General features: G+C 40.1%; 1 protein-coding gene across 3 annotated transcripts in view; it reads right to left on the reverse strand.

Annotated features, from left to right (window-relative positions):
* GOSR2 (golgi SNAP receptor complex member 2) overlaps positions 1-26,404 on the reverse strand; it is a 440,089-nt gene extending 413,685 nt beyond the window's left edge. Inside the window, exon 1 of one of the 3 annotated variants that reach the window (XM_044055228.1) lies at positions 26,084-26,404. In XM_044055228.1, the coding sequence (XP_043911163.1) occupies positions 26,084-26,112 (29 nt within the window). In that variant the 5' untranslated portion in view covers positions 26,113-26,404. Of the gene's footprint in view, positions 1-21,370; positions 21,394-26,083 lie in introns of those variants that run through there. The other 2 variants (XM_044055226.1, XM_044055227.1) reach the window with 2 other exon arrangements.
* Positions 26,405-26,760: the final 356 nt, after the last annotated feature.

The following is a 26,760-nucleotide window of genomic DNA, read 5'->3' on the forward strand; positions in this document are numbered from 1 at the left end:
GCTATATGGCAAAGGGAGATTCAAAACACAAATTTTGTTTCCCACCACCATAAAACCACATCAGCAAACAAACAAAGAGGCTGCCACTGCTCCCACCTTCTCTTCCTCTGTTTAGAGTATTCCTCCTCGAAATATACATAATTATTTTTAATACCATGTCCACGCGAATTGGAATAATATTAATATCATCTTGTGTTAAATCTCTTTTTTTTTGGTAAAGCCTTATGAAACCAGTCAAACACTGAGGGAAATCACTAGAAAAAAGATAATTCACATCAACTGTGGCAAATAACCCATCAGTCAAAATAATCACTTTACCAAAACACCCAAGAAGAGTCAGGAATCCCTAATAACATGCACTTTATCACTAAAAACTGTTTTAATTTTGTATCAACCAGTTTCGACATAGGCTCCATTTCTGACCTACCAGCTGCTGTAAATGACCTTACAGGTGGATCACTAACAGATTTATGAACCTTAGAGATTACAAAAAAAAAAAAAAAAAAAATCAATGGTATCGAAGGCTTCACCACAAATGTTTATGAAAACAAAAAGCAAGGCACACATCATCTAACAATCTATCCAACTCATGGTATGCCGTTTTTATTATTTACATTTTATTTATTCATTCATTCAAATTTGTTTCCAGGGCAGGGTTGTGACTTTAATGTACCAGCACAGCCTGGGTGAGTAAGATGAATTAAGAAAATAACAAAACGTATTTCCAGATACATGGATATGTCATAAAACGGGTCCACTTCTTAATTTCGAAAGTCCACAATCTCGACTTCAAAATATCGAAACCAGAATGTTGAGATTGTGGTATCTCGAAATTAAGAAAAAAAAAAAACAAGACATCAAAAAACATGTTTTCGCAGGGGGGCAGGCCCCCCTGCAGCCCCCACACAATGGTAATGTTCCCATTCTGCACTATATGGCGATCTCCATTACCTTTCTCTTCACTGTAGCGTGATCTCGGAGTTAGTATATTTAAGTTGCAGGGGGTATAAGGGGTGCAGAGGGGCTTGCCCCCTTGCAAAAACATGATTTTCGATGTCTTGTTTAATTTAATTTTTTTTCTTCTTAATTTCAAGATTCCACAATCTTGACATTCTGGGTTCGATATTTTGAAAGTCGAGATTGCGGACTTTCGAAATTAAGACGTGGACCTTATAAAACATATACATATTTAAAGATGCAAAAACATGCTACATTTAGTTTAATAAGTTTGCAAAGTTAAAATATAGATAGAAAAATGGAATTATGCTTAGCAAATCTTTTTGGATAAGATGTAGCCATAATGACTAAGATGGTGTGTACTACAGATACAGCAACATATCATAATATAAAGAGGTATGAAGACGTTAGAAGAGAAAGTGAGAACAACTGCATGAAAAGAGACCATGGAGAGAAGACAAAGAGATGCAGAGGGAGATTTCATCACCCAGTGCTCTTATCAGATTTTAAATTTATCCAATAACTTTTTTCATCCATCGTCAAGTTGTAAAACATCCTATTTTTTCTATTAAGTAACTGCCACAACTCATATTCACACATTTTTTTCATAAAAAAGAGCAATTGGGGGAGTAAAGGTAGGATTAAAGGCATTTATTCTAACTAATCATTCATATTGCCTGTAGGTATCATTTTGAAACACAAAATGCAAATTCAGTTTCCTTGCATGCCATTTTAATTTCAAGGTTTCTCTAAAACTAAACCTTAATATCAGAGTGAAACTGACCCTTCTAAAATACAACTCACCATATAATGGAACAATGTCCAAGTAATTATAATTAAAATTCTTGTAACTGCTAAATTCAAATACAGTACCTGGATGTTCTGTACTATAAAACAACTCCTTGCCATCAATAGTCCTCTCATCCATAGTTCACACTTCTGGACTGCCACTTCTATCAAACAAAGGCTGCAAATTAATTCTACCCTCCTGCTCGGAAATAGCTACCTTTCTAGGTTGTTGGTTCTCAAAGGCCTCAAAAGACAACCGCAACCTGTTTTTCTTCCCAATAGCCTTTCATTTCCTTGCAATTCCTGATACCATCAAATATGGCCAGATACTTCCACATTAGCTCCATCGCCACTTGTTTGGTCATGATGCGGCAAATCACCCATTTCTTCTTCAGAATGTATGCCACGCTGTTCTTTTATTCCACCTAATGATGAAAGAGTTTGTTTTTCCTCTTCCTGCCAAATAAGCTCACACTGATTTTCCAGACTGTCAACAACCTTACTAAATGTTTCTCCCGGCTGGGTAACAAGTCATTAAAAGATTTCACCCTGAAATTCTCTAATATTAACCTATTAATTACCAGTTTGGTCATATTACACACATTTTACCTTAATTCACAAACTCATTATTTTCCCATCCTGTCAAACAAACTAATCTACTCACCATGTAAAATGGTGTCTCCTTTAGAGACCATTAGGAAATTTGCAGTCTTAGACCTTTAGGCATTTGTTTCACTTTGTGTAACAAAGGAAGCACCATCTAATTTTAAACCACAATACTTAAAGGCACTTTTATATTCTGAAAATTTTGCCCTCAAAGTTTCATTCATTTGTTGATTTTGTAATCCACTTTCTGCATTAAAACTAAATATATTTCTTAAACACTTGTTCAAAGCCACATTTTGATTTATCACTGAATGACTGTTTACCGTGTGGTCAATATGTTTGTCAGAATTAGCCCCACTATTTAAACATTTACCAGCTACCTCAGCATTAGTCCCACTATGTACATACCTACCAGCCACCGCAGCATAAATGGTCAATGCACAATTTAGGTAGACTTTCTCCTAATAAGAAAAAGTGTACTGGTGTCAAATCACAGGCTGCAAGGTCATTTCTAGAGAATGGTTGGGCCCTGGCATAAATCACTGATGTCCACAAACAGGTGCAAGCAGCAATCAGAGAAGTTTCTATGGTCAGAGACTATACTGAAGATGTGGAAGTTGACCAGAGCAAAAACATAAGAAAGTCAAGGAAAAACAAACAATCAGGAAAAAGAGGGAGCTGAAAACAAATCACAGTGTATCAAAAAAGCATGTATGAAGAAAATAGATTTGTGGTCGAACCAGGTATGGAAATAAGGTACATATGGAGATAGAATGCAGACATTCAGGACGTTATCAAAAGAAACAAAACATACTAGAATAAATGGATGACAGAAAATTTGGACCAGATGAAAATGGAATACTGGTTATTTAAAAAAAAAAAAAAAGAGACTGGAGAACAGCCACAGTGGAAAAGAACAAGATGAACGAGAAATTCTACCAGCTTTTGAAAAGTAAACCAGCAAATGGCAGAGAGAAACAGTTGTTTAAACTGCTCAAGTGAGCTATTCTTAGACATGTAAATTAGAAATGTAAACATGACTCTGTGCCATGCAGAGTATGCATGCCTATAGGTTCATAGGTAAGTACTAAGCTATCTCCCGAGGGCATCTATAAGCCTAGCCAGAATGTGTTGGCTTTCGCCGCCCCCTTAGATTAGTTCCCTGTGCCTCAGTTCAGCAGAGCCATTAGTATGTAGTTAACAATTGCCATTAGTATAAAACATATTAAGTCAGAGTAGCACAACTCAACTAAGCAGCGCCAAGTGGACTGCTACCACGTGAGATACGAGTCTCCAAGCTATGTTAGCTATGTTTTTCTTTTTTTTTTTTTTTTTTAACCTTTCTTGGTTTTGTGGAATGATTTAGTAATTTAAGTGCACTAGTTTTATAGTTTAAAGTAATTCATACATAATGTTCCTTTACAGTTTTGACTCAAATCAGATTTATCATTAATTTCTGACTGGCTGTTTCTAGTTTTTTATATTATTATTTCAATTTAGTTCAACTTGTATTAATTTTACTTAGGTGTGCATTTTCTGTGTGGAAATCTCTGAGAGTACTTTTGTTGTCTGCAGTGTCACCTTTATTTCATCTACAGGAGTAAATGGGACTTTATAACTCAATGGGAGTAAGGTAAAGACTAATTCCATACAGGCTACCAATACATCACAAGACACATGCACATGACCGTGTGCATGCTTACACACACACACACACACACACACACACACACACGCACACACACACACACAAATTCATTAACAATTTGAAGCATTGTCTTTTCAAGTACAGCTTGCCTTTGGGATATAGGGAAAACTGAAGCACCCAGTAAAACCTCAGAGAGAGAGAGAGAGAATGAGCAAACTCTGCAAAGCAAGCACCCCAGATGAGAATCAAATGATGTAAGGCAGCAGGGCTCACCACTGTCACTGTGCTAATCCCAATCTCATAGTGAAAAAAACGTAAAGCATGCTAAAAAATTGCACTTTATTTTGCTTTTGCCTCTTCTTAAAACTACTCAATTGTATTTATTCTGCTGCATTTATTACTGCTTGGTAGTAGCCTGATTAAATTGCAACTGTTATTCTAAGCTTTTTGGTTTAAGCACTTGGGCTTCAGACCAGTTGATTTACATTAAGAAGGTTTGTGGTCTGCACTGTTGTGACAGGACAGGTAGCTTACATCCTTCTAAGTTGGGAATTGTTGATTGAAGGCTCAGTGTCTGTTATTCTAAAAGTGTATTAGTTCTGGTTTAAGCACTTGGGCTTCAGGCCAATTATTTTACATTAAGAAGGCTTGTGGTCTGCACTCTTGTTCATAGGTTCATACTAGGCTATCTGCCCTAGGGCATTTATAAGCCTAGCCAGAGTGTGTTTGGCTTTTGCCACCCATTTTAAATGAATTTTGCTATGCCCTTTTTCGAGGTTAGTATACTGTGCCTCTAACAGTGACACAGAAGTGATGCCCGGGGTAAACCTACGATCTCCCATCCACTCATCAAGATTCCTCTTGAAGAGAGTCAATGAGGGATTCTGCATAACCTGGACTGGGATTTTATTCCAGAGTGAAGGGAGCCTCTGGGTTATGAATCTGTCCCTCCAGCATGTCCTATTTATTTCAGTGCTGAGGTTCAAGTCTCTCGAGCGCGGAGCTCTATGGGATTTGGATTTTCTGAGGTGCAGCATGTCCATTAATTCCGGGTTGGACATGGCTTTATACGTCAGGCACAGATCGCCTCTGAGCAGGCAGTATGCCACTGAGTAGAGCTGGAGTTTCTTTAACTGGGCAGCATATGGCATCTGTTTGAGCCCTTTGATCCTGTTGGTGAGGTACTTTTCAGGTCTTTCCAGTTGCTGCAGGTGTCTGGTAAGGTACATCCCAAAAGGGGCATTGTACTCAATTATGGGCCTGATGAGGGATGAGTAAAGAGGCACGATGACCTCCCCTGATCTAGATGTGAATCCCTTCATGATTAGGTGGGCTATATAAAATGTTTTTCTAACCACTTTGGCCACGTGGTTTTCAAATGAGAGATTGCTATCAACTTGGGTCCCCAGGTCCCTAATTACTTCTTCAGTACTTAATGGATTACCACCTATGTGGTAATTTGTGGGCACTTTGTTTTTGCCAAAGGGGATGACTATACACTTTTTGGCCTTTAGCTTGAGGCCATGGCTCTGGCACCAGTTGTATGTTTCTATGAGGCCCTTTTGTAGGATGCTTGTGTCGGCTGGAGAGTCGATTATGGCACCTAGTTTGCAGTTATCTGCAAACTTGGTCAGCCACAGTCCTTCCATGTTGGCCTATACCTCCGAGAAATATATACCGAATAAGAGAGGTCCCAGGGCTGAGCCTTGTGGGACGCCACTTGTAACTGGTTTGGAGTCTGACATGGCTCCAGCAATTCTAACCATGTGGGTTCTGTCCTTGAGCCAGTTTGCAACCCATCTAGTGACATAGGGGTTTATATTTAAGCTGGTGAGCTTATCTATAATGCCCGAGTGGGGTAATGTATCGAAGGCTTTTGCGAGGTCCAGGTAGGCTGTGTGGACGACCTTCCCGTCGTCAATGGCCTTGGTGACTGTTTCAAAGAAATCGACCAGGTTTAAGAGGCAGGATCTGCCCTTAAAGCCGAACTGGGTAGGATCCAGTGTCTGTAGGCCCCCAATATCTTTATTTATGAGGTCCATGATGATCCTTTCCATAGCTTTGCAGACCAAGCTAGTCAGGCTTATGGGGAGATAAGTTTCCAGAATCCGTTGAGGCACCACCTTTGGGGAGAGGGACCACTGTTGCTGTACGCCACTCTTTGGGTACATATCCTGTAGTAAGGCTGAGATTGAACAGTAGTTTTATGTTTGGGTTTAGCTCTTCTTGGAGTTCATGTAGGGCGCAGCCCGGGACACCGTCTGGTCCCGTTGATGCTGTGTTTTTTGCTTTGGAGAGGGCGGCTCTTACCTGAGCATGTGAGATGTCAGGGGGGGGCAGCACTCTGCTGGGATAGATAATTGCCCTTTTGGTGGGGAGGGGGGGGGAGTTTGCGCTGAACCTGTCAGCTAGGATGTTGGCAATGTCTGTGGGTTTGGTGTATTTTTTGTCATTTTGGACTAATTCTGAGCATATCTGGGAATTCCCACCCAGGTTCCTAACATAATTAAAGAAAGCCTTGTGATTATCCTTAGTGTCCTGTGCAATTTTTCTCTCAAAGCTGGCCTTAGACGATTTTATGAGTGCCCGTAGTTTTTTGCTAATACTGATCTGGCCTTAGACGATTTTATGAGTGCCCGTAGTTTTTTGCTAATACTGATCAGAGATGCCTTCCCTTTTTGGGATTTTGCTCTATCATGTAGTAGCTTAATCCTTCTATTGTATAATTTGTTAATGGCTGGGGTCCACCAGACAGGATGCCTGCCTTTGGAGGATTGGGTCTTGGTTTTATTTGGGATTGCATGATCCATGCATTCCTGAAGGTGTTCATAGAATGCGTTTATAAAGGATTCTGTGGTCTGGGCCGTATTTTCCACAGGCCCGGGGGCTTTGAAGGATTCCACCTCGGTTTTGAGGAGTGTGAAATTTGCTTCAGAGAAGTTTTTCACTGTGGTTTTCTGGGCAGGGGGTGGGGTCGGGATGTGAATATCCAGTGAGATTAGTTTATGGTCTGATCTTACCAGTGAGGGATACACTTCTGGTCTGGAGCATAGAGCCCCCATGTTGGTGATGATCAGGTCCAGTATGTTTTCCCCTCTTGTGGGAGTGGTAACAAGTTGTTCCATAGCATTTGAGTTTATAAATTCTAGGAACCTTTGGGCTAGGGTGTTGGAGCTAGAGTAATGCTCCCAGTCTATGTTTGGGTAGTTGAAGTCGCCCAATATAATGGTGTTTGGAGAGACCTTCATATTTTCCAGTGTTCTCAGGAAGGCCGAGTGGGGTTCCTGGGTTTGGGAGGGTGGTCTGTAGCAGGCTATAAACTGGAAGGCAGTTTTACCCACTGTTAGTTGCACATGGATAGTCTCTGATATTCATGCTGTGCCACCAACCTGGAGGTGTGGGTATCTTTGACGAATATTGATACTCCCCCTCCTTTTGTGGTTCGGTCCAAGTTTTGGGGCCGAAAAGCATGGTATGAGGTATAACCTGGTAGTGTTGGGGTGCTCTTGGGAGCCTTGAACCAGGTTTCTGTTACTGCACAGATATCTATGTTCTCCATGCTAAGGAGAGTTTGGAGTGCGTGCATCTTGAGGTTTAGACTTCTGGCGTTGAGTAGCATTACTCTTAGTGTATTATCCCTTGTGATACCTATGGAGGTGGGTTTGTCTTTTGAGCCTTGCCTAAAAAAGGCACTATGGGGGTGGCAAGAGCCTTTGCCAATATCCGAAAGCCCAGGGGTGACGGGTGCAAGCCGTCCCTAGCGAAGCATTGTGGCTTGTCGAGCATGTCATCCCAGGCTGACAGGCATTGGATCCCCTTTGAATGACACCAATACTTAAGTCAATTGTTGAAATTGATCATCTTGTCTTCATATTGTGGCATCATTCTTGGTGAGGGTAAGATGCTACTCAAGGTCAGGGTCATACCGGCCTGGGCTACATGCTCAGGGAGCTCCTCTATGTCTCTTTTCATGTAGTCCAGGGAGGTACGTCTCAGGTCATTCACACCAGCAACGACAATGACCGAGTCATATTTGTACTTGCCTTGGAGTGACCTGAGTGCTTGTGTTATGTGGCGGATCCTAGTGCCTGACAGGCAGTTCACCATGACCTTCGCCTTGTTCGGCCTGGTGAGCGGGACATCAGTGTGCCTGACAATAGAGTCACCTATTACAAGTGTATCAGGTGTGTTGTTTAGCCTTAAGGGCTGTGACTGTTCGGCACACTGGCTTTGTGAGCTATGTGTTGCACGTGTTTTGTTTTGGGGTAGCGGTTGCTTGGGTGTCTGCTTTGGAGGTCTCTGCTGCTTAGGCAGATTTTTATTTAGAACCTCCGAGAATGTTTTTGTATGTTTATGTGTTTGGTTTGCTGTCGTGGTAGGTCTATGTGAGACTGGAATTGTAGTGAGTGTGGTTTCCTTCTCCTCCTGACTGGTTACGCCAGTACTGAATTGAGAGAGCTTAGCCTCCAGTTTAGCTATGTGGTTGCATCTCTCACATGTGTTGGAATTTGTTGGGAGGAGGACAGGGTTGTCTGTGTACATGAGGCAGTTGTAACATTGCCTCAGAATTCCCAGATTCACCAGCTGGACCGGAGGGGAGATTGACAACTGGCCTTTGGACATGCTAGAATAGTATTGTGAATTCCTTTATAATTGAAAAAAGGGCCAATGGGGAACAAGGTACTCAAGGGGAGTTTGTGAGCGTGTAGTGCTTTTAATTTTTTAGTGCTGAGTTATATAATTGCTTTAGTGAGCAAGTGCCAGGCTTTAGAGTAGGAATAGGGTGTTTATTATGAAAACTAGATCAGTTCTAAGGGAAAAAGTGAAGAGCAGACTTTGTGGAGCAGAGAATGGTTTAAACCCAATTAAGCGGAGCTGCCCGATGCTGCGCTATGCACAAAATCAAAGCGGGTTTTATACAGGGGGACTTGAAAGAGCTAGAAATTGGCCCAAAATGGCCAATAGACTATCAGATTCTTGTGCTGGGATTCTTGTCCAGGGATAGATAGGCTGTTCTAAGCTCCCCACTGCCACTGGTGAACAAAGAAGCCTCCCTTTATCCAAGAAAGGAAATGGGCAACACAGTAACTTTCCAAAAGTCCAGAATACAGCAAAGCCTGTATCTGGACTACTCTAGGTAAGGAAAGACGGGAAAACAAGGATAATGTGTTTTCTTTTTCTTTTTTGCAACAAACAGCAGGAAAATGCAATAAATATGCAACACAGGCTAGCGTACTTGAGTGTGTAGCCTCAACAGATAAATGCAACAAACAGGACAAACTTTAAAAGTGCAGGTGCAAAAACAACTTTAAAACAGTAATACTTGCAGTTTAGCTAGATCAGACAGTCGCCCAGGTAGTAGCAGGAAATAAAACTTTTATCAGGTTAGCAGTCGCTCTTTTAGCCTCTCTGCTGCTAGTACCACTCTGCAGGACTATGAGGAGCTTGGCTGAGTAGTAACAAGCGCAAAAACCACGCCAAAGCGGGTTTTATACAGGGGGACTTGAAAGAGCTAGAAATTGGCCCAAAACAGCCAATAGACTACCAGATTCTTGTGGGATGAGAGGCTAGATTCTACCCTTCTCAGCTGGGAATTTCTGGTTAAAGGATTATTGTGCCTGCTTATTTGAACTGTTTCTTTCTGAAATTGGTGTGCCTTGTTTGCTGTAGCATAGACTAGATTCAAGGCATGCTGAATCTAGCTTTGTTTGTATAACTTGAGCACTAATCCAGGCCATCTTTTTGGAGAAGGTTCCCCTGCACCCTAGTGGCAGGAGTGTGCAGTTAGAACTTGTCTGATTGAAGACAGCTGGGACAGAGCTCAGCTTTGAGCCTTTTTACTAGTTAATTGGGTAATTTGGTTAAATCTGTTTGCTCGTTTTCTATTGTTATATAAAAAATGCACTTCATTCATCTGCTTTTACTGTATTTGTGTTTCTTCCTACTTTATTGCATTCATGCTGCTGCATTTATTACTCCTTGTTAGTAGCTTGATTAAATTGTAACTGTTATTCTAAGCCTTTGGTTGAAGAACTTGGGCTAAAGACCAACTGTTTTACATTAAGAAGGTTTGTGGTCTCCACTGTTGTGGGCGGCCATGGTGGTACAGTGGTTGGCGTTGCCGCCTCACAGCAAGAGGTTCTCTGGTTCGATTCTCGGCTAAGGTGCCTTTGGTGTGGAGTCTGTATGTCCTCCCTGTGGTCGCGTGGGTTTTCTCCGGGTGCTCCGGTTTCCTCCCACATCCTAAAGACATGCAGTTGGTGAATTGGTCACTCTAAAATTGGTGCTAGATGTGAGTGTGTGCACCTTCTGTGGAAGGTTGGGCTTCTGGCTGGCAACTCGACACCATAAAACTCCACTGCGAATCATGAACGGACAGATGATCCACTGTGGCAACCCCTAACCGGGAAAAGCCGAAAGAAGAAGAAAAAGAAGAAGTGGTCTGCACTGTTGTGGCAGGACAGGTTGCTTACATCCTTCTTAGATGGGAGTTGCTGATTGAAGGCTTAGTGTCTATTATTCTAAAAGTGTATTAGTTCTGGTTTAAGCACTTGGGCTTCAGGCCAGTTATTTTACATTAAGAAGGTGTGTCTGCACTCTTGTGGGAGGAGAGGGTACATTCTGCCTTTCTGAGCTGGGAGTTTCTGGTTAAAGGCTTATTGTGCCTGCTTATTTGAAATGTTTCTTTCTGAAATTGGTATGCCTTGTCTGTTGTAGCATAGACTAAATTCAGACCTGCTAACTCTAGCTTTGTTTGTATAGTTGGAGCACTAATCCAGACCATATTTTTTTGGAGAAGGTTCCCCTGCACACTAGTGGCAGGAGTGTGCAGTTAGAACTTGTCTAATTGAAGACTGCTGGAACGGAGCTCAGTTTTTAGCTTTTTACTGGTTAAATTTGTTTAAATTTGCTCATTTACTACTGTTACATAATAAAAAAAATAATACACTATGCATCGCCAGGGTTAAATTATTTCTGGCGCCATAAAGTCTGCTCTTCAAATGTTCCCTTAGAACTAGCCAGTTTATTTTAGTTTTAGCACTTTCTTTGAGCTCAGCACTTGTTCAGAACTCGTTGTAAGCACTAAATAAGCTACAAATTACTACAGCACTCAACTTTCCTCACTTGTCTAGAGGAAAATAGTTTTTAGTATTTAATAAATAAGCACCTATCCAGGCATGTCTAAGGATCAGCTGCCGGCGTTTTTTCCTGTCTACCCGATGAATATGGGCATCTTGGGGCAATGTAGCAATTGACTCATGTGCACAGATAACCCTCTCCTCCTGCCACCCAACACTACAACCTGTGAGAGATGCACTTGCATAGCCAAACTGGAAGCAAAGCTCTCTTCACCCAAGACTGGACTAGACAGTAAGAGGAGAAGGTAAACACTTGCACCACACCACACACATCACATAGTCCCTCAAAACCTATCCCACCAAAACACACACATAGCAACACAAAACACAAACCTACATTCATGGAGAGTCTCAATAAAAATCTGCTCAAGCAACAGAGACCTCCAAAGCAGAAATGCAAGCAACCTCCACCCCCCCAACACAACCCAAATGACACATAGCCCACAAACTCAGTGTGCCACTCAACCACAGCCCATAAGGCATGACAACGTACCCAACACTCTAGTCATAGGTGATTCTATAGTCAGGCACACTGATGTTTCACTCACCAGGCTAAACAAGGAGAAAGTTACTGTCAGCTGCCAGTCGAGTGCCAGGATCTGCCACATAACACACACACTCAGGTCACTCCGCAAGTACAAATATGACTCTGTCATTGTCCATGTTGGTGTGAATGACCTGAGACGTACCTCCTGGACTACAGGAAGAGAGACATGGAGGAGCTCTCCAATCTTGTAGCCCAGGCAGGTATGACCCTAGCCCAGAGTAGCATCCTGCCATCACCCAGGATGATACCACAGTACAAGGACAAAATGACAGACTTCAACAATTGGCTAAGATTCTGATGTCATTCTAAGGGGATCCAGTATCTGTCTGCCTGGGATGACATGATCGACAGACCACAATGCTTTGCCAGAGATGGCCTACACCTGTCGCCCTTGGGATTCCGGATACTGGCTAAGGCTCTTGCCACCCCTATAGTGCCTTTTTTAGGCAAGGTTCAAATGACAAATTCACCACCATAACAGGTACAAGCAAGCAAAATCTGAGGGTAATGTTAGACGTCTAAACCTCAAAATGCATTCATTCAAGGCACTCCTTAAAATGAAGAACATCGACATCTGTGCAGTGACAGAGACCTGGTTCAAGGCTCCAGAGAGCACCCCTGCATTACCAGGCTATAATTCATACTACACCTTTCGGCCATCTAACCTGGACTGTAACACTAAAGGCAGAGGTGTGTCCATATTCATTAAGGATATCCACACCTCCAGGCTAGCTGCTCAGCATAATGCATCCGAGATTATCCAAGTGCAACTAACTCTGGGCAAGACCGCAATCCAAACTGTAACTTGCTACACATCCCCCACCATGCCCCAGGATTCCCACTCCTCATTTCTTGATACACTGCAAAATATTATGTAAAAACCCAACACCCTAATAATGGGCAATTTCACCTACCCCATCATTAACTGTTGAAAACTACTCATGTACTAATTCTTTTGCTCAACGTTTTCTGGAATTCATAAATTCCAACGCCTTGGATCAACTTATCCACACCCCCACCAGGGGCAGCAATATCCTAGACTTGGTCATTTCCAACATGGGTGACCGGTGTTCCACACCAGAGGTCAATTCCTCGTTGGTCAGATCTGACCACAAGCTAATCACCCTAGACATCAACATCCCACCCCCACCCCCCCATTAGGGAAACCACTGTAAAGAATTTCTCCAAAGCCAACTTCATGCTTCTTAAGATAGAAGTGGCAAACTTCTTCTCCAAAGCCAACTTCATGCTTCTTAAGATAGAAGTGGCAAACTTCGCGACATCCATGCAGATGGACAATAGAGGTAGGACTGCTGAATCCTACACAAATGTTCTTTATAAGCACTTACACGAGTGCATGAATCGTGCTATCCCTAACAGAACCAAGGAAGCCAATCTGGTGGTCCCCTGCCATAAACAAACTCTACAACAGAAGAACGAAACTGTTTCAAAAAAGAGTAAAATCAAGCAACAGCAAACACAGTCCCTATCATCCACCTCATATATGTCGTAACATACCCAAGTCTCAGTATATGAGGGTTAAATGCATTTGTTCAGATAACATACTTATTCGACACATCGGGATGATCTTACTGCTAGGTTCATTCCAAGGGGCTATAAATTGGGGCAAGTATTGACCACGAGAAATTCAGTTGAATCTATGCAGTGGGAACAACTGCTGAATTATAACAAGGTTGAGCCTTATAATACTTCGGTACTGCGTTTAACAACTACTTCTGGTCATAACACCGCTAGACTTATTAATAGTGTACAACGCAATTGGAACATTCTCCTGGCTGATGAACGACTATCTGACTTTATTGGTCATAAGTGTGAGTTTTCTTTTAGGAAAGGTAGGAACTTGGGTGCCCTCTTCAATCATTATAAGAAGGGGCATTATCCCTTAGAGGCCAATATCCAGAGAACACTATTAGGTGACCGTCTTAGTGGTTGCTTCCCTTGTGGCCACTGTGTATATTGTGTTAAGATCAACAAAACTAAGAGCTTCAGCAGTCGCAATACTGGTATAGTTTATAATATTTCTGCTTTTGTTAATTGCCAGTCTGACTGGATCATTTACTTAGCTACATGTAGTTGTTCTGCATTCTACGTGGGTCAGACATCTAGGCCTGTCAAGTTTAGAATTGCAGAACACTTATCTGATATTAGGCACCAACGAGCTAATAATGCTCTATACAAACATACATTGAAACATTCCAGTGCTAATTTTAACTTTACTATTATTGATAAAATTCAAGGTAATAGAGCAAGGGTTTCTGGTTGGCATGACATTCTCAATAAATTGGAGAAAAGATGGATTACTAATTTGGGTGGCTTGTTTCCCCCTGGTTTGAATGAGTATTTGTAGTTTGTTAATTGTTTGCAATAATGATTGACAGGTGTTCCCTTTATAAGGCAGGCAGTTTTTTGTCCTTTTTGTTTTCTTTTTTCACTGATGAAGGCTTGATATATAAGCCGAAACCGGTTTGGATTGTGGACTGTAGGCTTTCTGCCTTTTTATGTGCCCTATGGCATAATAGAGAGATAGTATTTATCAGTACACCATTGTCTGCTGGTCAACGTTTTTTCAAAAAAAAGAGTAAAATCCCATGATTGGAGGAACTCCCTGCTCAGCCTCAGTAAGAAGCTGAGATCCCTCATAAAATCCTCCAAAGCTAGTTACGAAAACAAAAATCGCTACTGATTCTAAAGGCAACCACAAAGCATTCTATAGCTATGTCAAGAATCTCAATGGCAACACTCAGATCTGCTCTGAGTTACAGCACAATGGCACTAAATATACAGAACCGACTGATATTGCCAACATCCTGACAGATAACTTTACACACCTCTGACAGGTTCAGTGCTAACTTTACCCCCCTCTCACCCCCTAAAGGGCCCATCTCTATACCGGAAGAATGCAAAGTCAAGAACACAGCATCCATGGGACCTGACAACATCCCAGGCTGCGTTCTACACGAACTACAGAATGAACTGGCACTCCATCTAAGCACCATGTTCAATCATAGCCTTACCTCAGGCTTTGTGCCCACTAAATGGTGCACAGCGAGTTATCCCACTCCACAAAGGGGGAGCCACCACAGACCCCATGAACTACCGCCCCATTAGCCTAACGAGTCTGGTCTGCAAGACCATGGAACCTATCATCATGGAACTTATAAACAAAGACACTGGTAATCTTCAAACTCTGGACCCCACCCAGTTCGGGTTTGTAAAAGGCAGATCATGTCTCCTAAACCTGATAGACTTCTTTGAAGCAGTTACCAAAGCCACAGATGAGGGTAAGGTGGTTCACACAGCCTATCTAGATCTCACCAATGCTTTTGACCATCCCCCACTCTGAAATTATAGATAAACTCACTAAACTAGGTAAAAATCCCTATGCCACAAGATGGATTGCCAAATGGCTACTGACAGAACCCACACTGTGAAAGTAGCAGACTCCAAATCAGACTTCAGACCAGTGACAAGTGGAGTACCACAGGGTTCAGTCCTGGGTCCTCTCTTGTTTGGTATCTACTTTGATGAAGTACAGGCTAACACAAAAGGTCTTTGGCTAACGAAGTTCGCAGATGACTGCAAACTAGGGGCCATAAATCGAAAACTTCTAATGATGTGGACATCCTACAAAAGGGCCACACTGAGACAGATGCCTGGAGTCAAAGCCATGGCCTCAAGCTCAATGCCAAAAAAATGCATGGTCATCCCCTTTGGTAAAAACTCTGTGCCCATGAGCTGCCACATAGGTGGTAGTCTACTTGACACCGAAAGTGTGATAAGAGACCTTGGGACACAGGTGGACAGTAGTCTCTCCTTTGATAACCACATCACCGCAGTAGTCAGGAAATCCTTCTACGAGGCACACCATCTCAAAAGGTTTCTCATCCAGGAAAAAAAAAAAAAGAAGGAGAGGTCATTGCTCCCCTCTACTCGTCACTCATTAGACCCATTAGGGTCTATATTAGATCACCGAACACTTAAAAAAGCGAACGGTGATTAAATCGACCCTATGTAAGCGAAAGCTTACAATTTTGAACTGTTAGAACAGTGATTTTTTTCCAGGGGGGGGGGGGGAATTCGCTGTTCCAACAAAAAAATAAATAAACACTTTAACCATTACATTAAGTGGGGGGCTTCGCTCCCATACCCCCCTACTTAAATATACCAACTCAAAGACTGCACTACAGTGCCGAAAACCGCAAAGTAACAAAGCGGCCAAGTGAATTCTTTCCCAGGGAAAGAATTTGCTTAAAAGCCGCTTCAATATTTTGCCGTTTCAGTCTTTTGAGTTTGACCAAGATGCAGGTCTTTTAATAGGGAACCGACCCATTCTAGAGTACAATGCCCCTTTTGGTATGTACCTCACAAGACATCTACAACAACTGGAAAGGCTGCAGAAATACCTCACAAAAAGGATTACTGGGCCTCAAACAGATGCCCTACGCAGACTATCTAAAAAAACTCCAGCTTTACTCCGTTGAATATCGCCTACTCAGAGGCAGTCTCTGCCAAACATACAAAGCTATGTCAAACCCAGAGCTGTTGGACATGCTCCACTTAAAGAAATCCCAATCCCTCTTAACTGTATGCTCTAGGGACCTAAACCTTGTCACCACAATAAACAGAACATGCTGGAGAGAGAGATTCCTGTCGCAAAGACTTCCCATACTCTGAAACAAACTACCTATCTATATCAAACAAAGCTCCTCATTAGCGCTCTTCAAGAAAAATCTTGATGATTGGATGGGAAATGGGAAATTCACCCCAGGGATCACCTCTGTGTCTCTGCTCTTGGATGACGAAAGCCAGGGTACCTTTTTGGCTAGGCTTATATAGGCCCTAATGCCCACAGCCTAGTACCTACCTATGAACCTATGGGACATGAAAAGAAGCTGAAGCACTCAGCAAAATTCCAGGCTGGCATACACAGAGTGAGCAGCAATTCCAACCACTGTGTCACTGTGCTAACCCCGATCACATAACAAAAAAAAAAAACATACATTTGCAAGTGTAAGCATTGAGAGTGGCTTAAAGTCTGAAAACAGTGGACAGACAAAAACATGGACATCATCATAAAATATACATTCTCACCACATCACTGGACCTCTTAGTCTGCTCTATGACACAGAAGCCCATCTCCACAAAAGCAGGGAAGGGTGCATGGGGCCATTGCAGAGGACTGGTCTACCCCTGCAGTTCTGTAGTTACAGTATATACATAACATTTGTATCCAATATTCACGGACCCATTCTCTATAACTAGAGGACAGAGACCCAGGGTCTTTATAGTCGGTGGAACTTTCAGAGAGAACACTCTTAATAACAGTAGTCCAAAAAAGCAGACCTTCATCTACACATCAGATCAAATGTATAATGTCTTGCAATGGTACATACTGAAGATCGTGTAACTAATGCACAATTATTATCAAGAGCTATTCAAAAAAAAACTACCAAAGTAGTTTCAACCTTTGTACAGCAAGCTTTATCAAACTCAACTCATAGTTCACTATGTTTTACATAGTAAAACTTAATGTAGATGGACAGACACCTGGTATGATTAACTGCAGACATTTTTGTCCCACGGACTTAAAATAACACAGTTGTGCATCATTCTGTCAGAACTGTTGTATCTCAGCTGCTGATGGATATGCACACAGTAAAGTTTAAGTACACCCCATGCTGACAGCAAGCAAGAACAAAGACAGGCAAATGGATACACTGGTTTTCATTACATTCAGTGGCAGCTTTAGTCATAAAAGGAGAAGTGGTCCTCACAGTAACACTGTCACTGTAAAAGAACAAAGAGGGCGCAACACAACGTTTGAAGATCTGAAATTATTCTGTCTGAACTAACAGCTTTCAAGGAAAAAAGTAGTTTTCCAAGTAAGATATTTTAAGTCCATGGTAGAATCTGGTTAGAAAGCAAACTTGTATCAGTTTTTCAGACAATGAAACACAAGTTGCAAGGAGCTAATAGGCATCAAAGCAGGGAATCCCAACATTAAAGCTCTCTTTAAAAAGGCTATTGAGTCCTTCAAGGAAGTTGAGGATAAACCTTCTTATCCCTGGTGAAAGGTGGAGATCTCTTTGTTTTTTGATTACTGGGAAAGTCAGACTGACCCAAAGCCCATTTTCAGTGGAGGCTCAAGGAAAAACGCTCTACAGATGAAAAAAATACAAATGAGGAACAAAGCAGTACAGTATATACAAAACGCTACAAAGATGAAGATAAAGTAGAATGCAAATGATACTTTAGGATAGCAGTATATATAAATCACTGAATAAAGCAGTACTATTACATACATACATGTACAGAACAATCCTGGTAAAAGAGTGGATTCTGGAATCACAGTGGAGAGCTGTAGTAAAACAGCAAATTTTTAAACCCAGCTTACATTTAAAATAAATCTACAGCGTGACATCTATAACAACACTTCCAGACCACGTAAAGAGACAGAGCAAAGGTCTGTGATGGAAGTGACATAAACCACATCAGTTGGTATGACTACATAGCTATGGGTAAGGAGAGAAGGGATGATGATGAGTTAGAACAGAAGAGACGTAAAGAGACTGAGTTTACCAAGAATTAGTACAGTGTAGCTAAGATGTGTGAACAAGTGTTAGATTTTAGGTGAACAGTGATGCATCTACACCAACCAACAAGGAGTGGAGGGAATTTAAAGACTCTCTTGAGCAAGACAAGATGTGTTCTACTTGTAGGAAGTCCAGTAGTACTGGATGCTGTGAATGTAGACCAAAACTTTATTTAGGGGTTAAACAGGGACATATCCAGGAGTCAGTTAAGTATTGCTTTTAGACCATACTTGAATATGGAGTGATGGAAGTTGTTTTAGTGGCAGGATAGACTTCCAAGCATTGGCTATACAACATGAGTAGAGGGAGTTCCCAGCTGAGTGTTGAGGTTTGTGAATATTAAGAAGTGATTTATGCTTTGCGTGCAGTGATCTGGTGAATATTATTCAAAGATGGGCATTACTGAGTCTTGTAGGTTAACATATGGGCAGTGAGAAGCTGGGAGTATAGTAGACAATGAGGCAATTCTAACCACTTGAGTTGTTTAGTGGAATAGGGTTTACAAATGAGGACATTTAACCACTTTAATATAGCCTTGTTTTAGCATGTTTCTCAGTGTGGCATGGAAAGACAGGAGAAGGATAGGATGCCACTAGGAGTTTCTTAACTGCATCGGTCAGATAGTTCTTAGATCTGTAGAGGGGCTCCTGTTTTTTATATATATTTTTTAAATATGTAACATACATTAAGTCAAATTTGAGGTTATGATCAATTGCCATTCCTGGCAATTTTATATAGGGAATGGTCTCAATGGAGGTGTTACTCCAGGAGGTTACTGAAAAGTTGGGTTTGTTACGGATTAGGGATTTTGGGGGAAAGAAAGTAATTTGTTTTCTTTTGAGATTACGGATAAGGTATTCCTTGTTTAACCAGGACTCAACAGAAGTGAAAGATTCCTGGGTGACGTGCTGAAGTGATGGAAGAATGTCAGTAAAACATGTTAGACTAAGAGTCATCAGCACTCCATCTCTGAGGGAGTTTGCCCCTTTTCTCACAATTTAACTGTCAGTAGGATCACGTGTCACATGTTTGGGGCTAAGAAGAGGCTGCTCAGTCACACAAAATATAGAAGTCAGACAGTGCAACCTACTAATGGCATAATCCACCTATAAAGAATGGGTGAGTGTGTGTGTCTGAGCTCAAGCCTTACTGTATCTTCAGTGAATCTGGGGTCTCTCTATTACTAGCACATTCTGATATCTTTATTTACTTTGCTGTTAATCTATTTTAGGCAGAACCCCCCCCACACACACACACTTGACACTGCAGCATACCAAACTCAAATTTGGACAATCATCACAACAACACAAGCTTTACTCAGCGCTAAGAGTCTACACAGAAAGATGCCAGAACTTCAGGTCCTCCTACAACTCAAAAACATTGATATTTGATACAATACAATGACAGCACTTCCTCTATTCTAGAACTCAGCCTCTATGGCAACTTAAGACCCTTGGGTAACCATGGTGGGGGTTACCTTTATTTTATGGAAACGCCACCACCACACACAAAATTTCCCACAACTCTAACTTGGATTTGTTAAGGGTGATTTGGGTTTTCAGGAGATCCAACCATTACTTCATTACTAATTACAGAACTTCAAAGACCTTCAAAAATGATGAAAATTACACAACACCCATTAAACATTAAATAGCTTCCTGCTACAGGACTTCCAATAATCCAAGCACTGATTGACTCATCTCTAAAACTGGCACACATGTTTAAAAATTGATATGTTCAGCATTTCCTTGACTTTATAAATAACAATGTGCCAGAGTAAATTGTATAATTACTGCTAGAGGCTCTAATATCCCTGACCTGGCCCTTACCAGCCTAGCCCCTGCCTCACAACTCCTTATTCCTGGTTAAATCTTACCACCAACTGGCATCTCTGTCAGGCCTAGTGGTACTATCCCACCACAAAAAAAAAAAATCAGACATTTTTAGGGACTTCTCTGAGGCAAATCTACTTCAGCTTGTAGAAGCCCTATGCAAAATTCTTAATAATACCCTGCAAATGGGCACAACTGAGTGAACTGCATTCACCTCCAACATTTACCACTACCTAAACAACTACACAGAAAGGACAGTACCCATATGCCTTAAATATAATGGCAAATTAAAAAATAAGGCTTTCTGGTGGAACTACCATATTAATAAACTGCACAGCAATAAAAAGGAATATAATGAAAAAATGCACAAAGTCCTTAACTCGTACCCAAAGGCCATAGTGAAACATGCCAGCAAAGAATTTAAGTGCACTACTAGAAAATGTAGAGTACAAGCTTAAGGTCACTACTGGTACCAAATGAAACCACAGACCTTCCTTCAGCTGACAGGAAATTAATGTCCAACAATGAAGAAAGCTTATCTAATACATTAGAAAACAAATGTACAGCTTATTTAGCTCACCTCCAGGCACTGTTGCTACCACTATCCCTGAAAATTCAGATTCCCTTGAAATCACCTAGGAACAAGTCTTAGAATCCATGTCAAAAGATAAAAATAATACTTCCAGACAACATACCAGGTTTTAGACTTAACATCCAAAAGCAATAGTTTGTCGTATGAAAATCCAAAAGCCCTTCCAAATAGTAAAACAGATTTCTTTTATTGTACAAACAACTACTAGTACCACTGGTTTAGTGCTTTCATCTGCCGACCGCAGACTTCCTCAGAACTAGTGTGTACCCTCTTTACAGGCTTATTTAAACAACGTTTGGCGCCAACATTTAAAAATTCATTTAAAGAAACAAGCATTTCAAAAACTTGCTGTAACGAAATCATTTCACTCTAAACTATTATATAACTATATACCTTCAACTAAATTTCATTAGTTACAGCAACAATAAGTATATATGTATACTTATGAGAATTTATATGAATGAATATAACATTTTATAAAAATTAATATAATAAAACATTATATAAAGTATAACATTTTAAAATTCAAAATCCTGTGAGTATATTAGAATAATATGAACCTAATATAAATTATAATTATAAAATTGTTTAAAAGGTTATGAATCCATATTCAAAAAAGGCTTAATACTAATGAATTAATTAATACCTGGACTTCTGGTGGAATCAGTAAGCATCTGCCATTTACTTTCTTTGCAGACTAATCTAGTTTTCCAATCACCATCATAAGGTGTATCTTTTTCCTCATCTATAATAAAAAACAAGAATATATGATCTTCCCCATATTCTCTAATTGTCTATATAGTGCATTTTTACAATCCTGTTTTTGTATCCTGTAATAATGTTCATAGATGCGTTTTTTTTTAGCTGCCTTTCTGTTTTGCCTATATAATAGGCTGAACATTTTTTACATAGGGCTAAATAAACTATATGTTTGGTACTACAATTTCCACCTATACTTCTTATCAATGTATTGTTTGTATCACCCAATATGATTTTACTGTTTGTATTAATATACTTACATTGATTACACCTTCCACATTTCCTGGTGAATATTTTTTCATGTTCATTAACCACCTTCCTGTATTTTACTCTTTCTAACAGTCTTTTTATATTAGGACCAGTCTTGTACACAATTTTGGGCTTTTCTCCCAAAATTGTCTTATTGGAATCTATTACAGTAATAATATCCCAATACCTCTCAAGAATGTCTTTGACTCTATAACTATATGGAGTGTATGTAATAACACAAACTCTACCCATATAGTCCTGTTGAGTGTGTTTAGTATCTCTAATCTCTATTGTGTGACCCAATAATGGTTTATATTTAAGTCCCCACTGACTCGTCACATATTCTATGGTATTCTTAATCATACTTGTAGGATAACCTCTGTTCACAAATAATTCTTTAATAAATTTCATTTCCTTTTCCATTAATTCTTTACTAGAGGACATCCTAGCACATCGGATACATTGACCTTTAATTATATTTTTGAATATGTGTGGTGGATGTTCACTGCCAAAGTACAAATAATCATTAGAAAAAGTACTTTTACGATGCACTTTAGAAGTCCAGGTATTAATGAATTCATTAGTATTAAGCCTTTTTTGATTATGGATTCATAACCTTTTAAACAATTTTATAATTATAATTTATATTAGGTTCATATTATTCTAATATACTCACAGGTTTTTGAATTTTAAAATGTTATACTTTATATAATGTTTTATTATATTAATTTTTATAAAATGTTATATTCATTCATATAAATTCTCATAAGTATACATATATACTTATTGTTGCTGTAACTAATGAAATTTAGTTGAAGGTATATAGTTATATAATAGTTTAGAGTGAAATGATTTCGTTACAGCAAGTTTTTGAAATGCTCATTTCTTTAAATGAATTTTTAAATGTTGGCGCCAAAAGTTGTTTAAATAAGCCTGTAAAGAGGGTACACACTAGTTCTGAGGAAGTCTGCGGTCGGCAGATGAAAGCGCTAAACTAGTGGTACTAGTAGTTGTTTGTACAATAAAAGAAATCTGTTTTACTATTTGGAAGGGCTTTTGGATTTTCATACGACAAACTATTGCTTTTGGATGTTGGGTCTTGCTGTTCAAGCTACGCTACACTCATCTTGTTCCTGCAGTAGCCATTGTTTGGATTCTTGGTTGCTATCCGGATTTTTTTCATCAGGTTTTAGACTTCTCGATGCCAACAAAATCACTACCGGACTCTCTACTTAATTATGCAATCTCAGCCTAACACAGGCTTTACGCCTTCAGAACACCCACAGTGACTGCCCTACACAAAGGCCACCTCTCTACAGACCCGAGTAATAAAAGATACATCAGCCTTACCAGCTGGCGTGTATCACAGCCAAAATCATTTAAGCAACTGACTTAGACACCAAACAGCTTGGTTTTGTGAAGAGAAGGTCCTGCATCCAGAACCCAGTAAGCTTCTTTTGGAGAGGTTATGGACACTAGTGACTCTATGCTCGCTGCTTACCTTAACCTGCCCAAGGCTGCTGATACAATTCCCCTTGCTCATATTAATGACAAACATAGACAAATAAAATGTAAACCCTTATATCTTTTGGTTTGCAAACTGGCTATCCAAAAGATACCCAAGCTATGAAAGTCTGTGGTACCTTCTTTAAACATAAAATTCTTAACTAGTGGGGGTACCATAGGGATTAGTGCTGGGCCCTCTCCTGTTAGGTATTTATTTTGCAGATATCAAAGCCAACATTCCAGAAATATGGTTAACCAAGTTTGCTGATATCCATCAGTGGATGAGGTTGCAGTTAACAGCTCCAGCAAGGGCTGAAATGTGCACAGACTTGCTATACTGAAAAATGTCTGAAGCAAAATGCACAAAACTGCAGTGAAGCAACATTTGGCAAGAAACTACTGTCACTTTACATAATACAAATAGTACTAATCTTCAGACTGACATAACCACAATAGAATTGGGTAGTTATGTGGACAATACTTACTCATTTAATCATCACATCTTCCCCATAATCAGGAAAACTCTTCTATCTGGACCAGTTAATCTTCACTATAACAGCTTCAAGATCCAGAAAAAGGTATCCTAATACTGCACTCTTTTCTTATCAGACATCACTGAATGCAAGAAAAGTAAAGGTTAACATTCCTTCAACCATCCAAAGACTTTGTTTTGTATTTATTTATCCTTTGTTGACCACATTAGCCCTACTAGGTTAGTGGCCTCTTTTCAGAAGAGACCAGAGGTGATTATTTCTCCTTTTGCCTGGGCACTAGGGAACTTTCCTTACTCTTTTCGACGGGTGCCGCTGGATTTTTTACAGCCAGCCCCCAACTCATGCAGACGGAACATTGGATTAAAGTCTCATCTGAAGGATGACACATTCAGGGGTGCATTACTTCCTGTCCTCCTTATACTGCACTGCAGTAGTAGCTATACAATCACCTGGATTGGGAATAGAACCCAAACCTTTCTGATCTTCCTGCACCAAAGGTGTGTGTGCTACCTGTTGCACCACTGACACTGCATACGTACATACTAACACACCTCTCCTTATATTCAGTAGCCTAATGACTGCTCTGAGGCAACTAGTGTCTTGCTTTACTAGCCATGAAAGATCCAATCCCATCTGATCTTCTATTTCATTGCAAAACCAGTGACTCTACAAAATCCACACTAGGAACCTAAACTTGCACCAACAAACAAGACTTGCTACATTAACAGGTTCCTAAGTTAACATATCCCCAGCCTACAAATAAATTACCATTACTGGCCAAACAAAGTACTACTCTGACTATCTTTACAGCTAATTTTAATGACTGGAGCAGTAAAGTCAAATTACTCCAGAGTTAGCATACACTGCCCTGATCAATTCAGGAGGTGAGCACTAGCAAGTGCTTGAAAAGGGTAATAAGAACTTTCAAGTATCTCTACTTAAGGGCGTGTATGGCTAGGCATCCCATGGTCACTGTGACTGCTTAGCTTGTACTATTCTTACATTCCTATTGGGTGTGCTTTAGTTATGTTTTCATTGTTTGTTGTATCCCCCTGGGCTTAGCCTGAAAATGAACTAGTGAGATCAGGTATCCATATCACTTAAGAAATTATAAATAAATAAAATAAAACTTCAAATCACAAATGACCTCACAATCGCCTCTTTGGTAGCTATGGCTAAAACAACTACTTTTCAAAAGACAGATGCCAACAATTAATAATTTGCCAGATTTAGAAATTATCATTACACACAAAGAAGTAAACCACCAGCCACAAGCTTTTACTTTATAAAGTATACATTTTTTATTTTAAATAAAAACATAAGTAATACAGTCTGTACGATTAAATATTCAGCAACTACATGCTAACACATGGAAATACAAAACTCAAAAAGAAAAACAGCATTTAGGAAAACACTGTATACTGTTGTTTGATCAATCTACTACTACTGACTAAAAATTTCCTTTAGTTTGTCTGCCATTAACTCAGCATTCAGCATTTGTCCAAGACTCACAAACAACAAGATCCAGACATGAGCCTTTAGTCAAAAAAAGATATCTGTACACACTACAGAAGGCAGAGACTAACTGCTGGTGTTCAACATATGCAGTCTGAACTTAAAGGATCCCCATGTTCTTAATTATTGTTTGATTTAGAACTGAAATATAATTATTTGATTTAGAACTGAAATATAAACTTCATGTTTGCACATTCACAAGACAGTTCCTGCTCATCTATGGAATAGCCTCTGAAAAGCACTGGGAAGAGACAGAAGAGTTTTGCTACGAGTCCATTTGATATTAGTTTTATTATTCTCAAATGCATGACAAAGTTCCACAGACCTAGAACTACTGTATAACCTGCATTACCTTTTTACACGTGTTGCAATTCTGCTGTATGTTTCACTAACGAGATAGTTATATTTTGTACAGCATTATTTTTCTGAAAAAAGTAAAATGAACAAGAATTTGCACTTTTGCGCAGTACAGAAAACCCGCAATAATTAATGTGTATATATACGCATTGAACACCTATTTAACAATGTATTTAGTTTTCAGACGTATCTAACTTTTTGCACAAAGTCAATAAAATATTGGAAAAATAAAGCTAAATCTGAGGGGCAGTTTCTCAGCCTATCCCTAAATCACAGCAGCTGAGAGGCATAAGCTTGCTGCAAACCCAGTGCCAGCTTAATCACCATTAAACGTGATGTGCATCAAATATCTGATGTCAAAAATGCACTTTTGGAGACAGTGAGCAACACGTATCTAAATGTAACACACCTGCAGTCAACCAAATATAGAAGTTACACCAAAATGCGAATGGAGGGGGGGAAAGGGATGCACAACTTACTTATTAGTCTGGTGGTACAACTGGTCCATTTTGGCAAAGCCAATTAAGTCCACGGGAATCCTGTGCCTTGCCTCACTCCTGTTCAACCACCTGGTGTTAGTGGGATGACCCAGAAGGTCGTGGGTGAGATGCCCAGTTTAGAGTCTGGTTATCACTTACAAATTGGTACCTCACCTTCAGACTCCTCCCCTTTCCTCAACTAAGATGGACTTTCAACTCCCCTCAAGAACAACAACATCCACGTCAACATTACTAATTCCATTCCTGTATGAAACTATACGATAATGCGTGCTGTCACTTCCGGCTGGCGCAAACACTAGGACCTCGGGAGGCGTCTGATGCGAGTTACCATGAAGATTGGATGCTGCTTGTTATGTGTGTGTATACGCTTTTCATAAAGATAGAGAGTGCTGTATTTTTTATCTTTGGTAATATCATTGGCATAGTGTAGCAGGCTCCAACAAAGACATATTCGCAGGCGTAGGGGTCCTGATGTCCCAGTCCACCGTTAAGAGCAGGAAGTTATATTCGGAAACCCTTAGTTCGTTGTTTATAAATTAGTATGTGCATTAAACTACAGTTATGAAAGCTAAACTTTTTTTATTAAGAAGTACAAAGTGCGTAAATCTCGTTGTAGAAGAATGATAATACATATAAACTGTCCTTTCAGATTCATA

Source organism: Protopterus annectens, chromosome 13.part0 (assembly GCF_019279795.1).
Source record: "Protopterus annectens isolate FY-2018-M chromosome 13.part0, PAN1.0, whole genome shotgun sequence".
Lineage (NCBI taxonomy): Eukaryota > Metazoa > Chordata > Ceratodontiformes > Protopteridae > Protopterus > Protopterus annectens.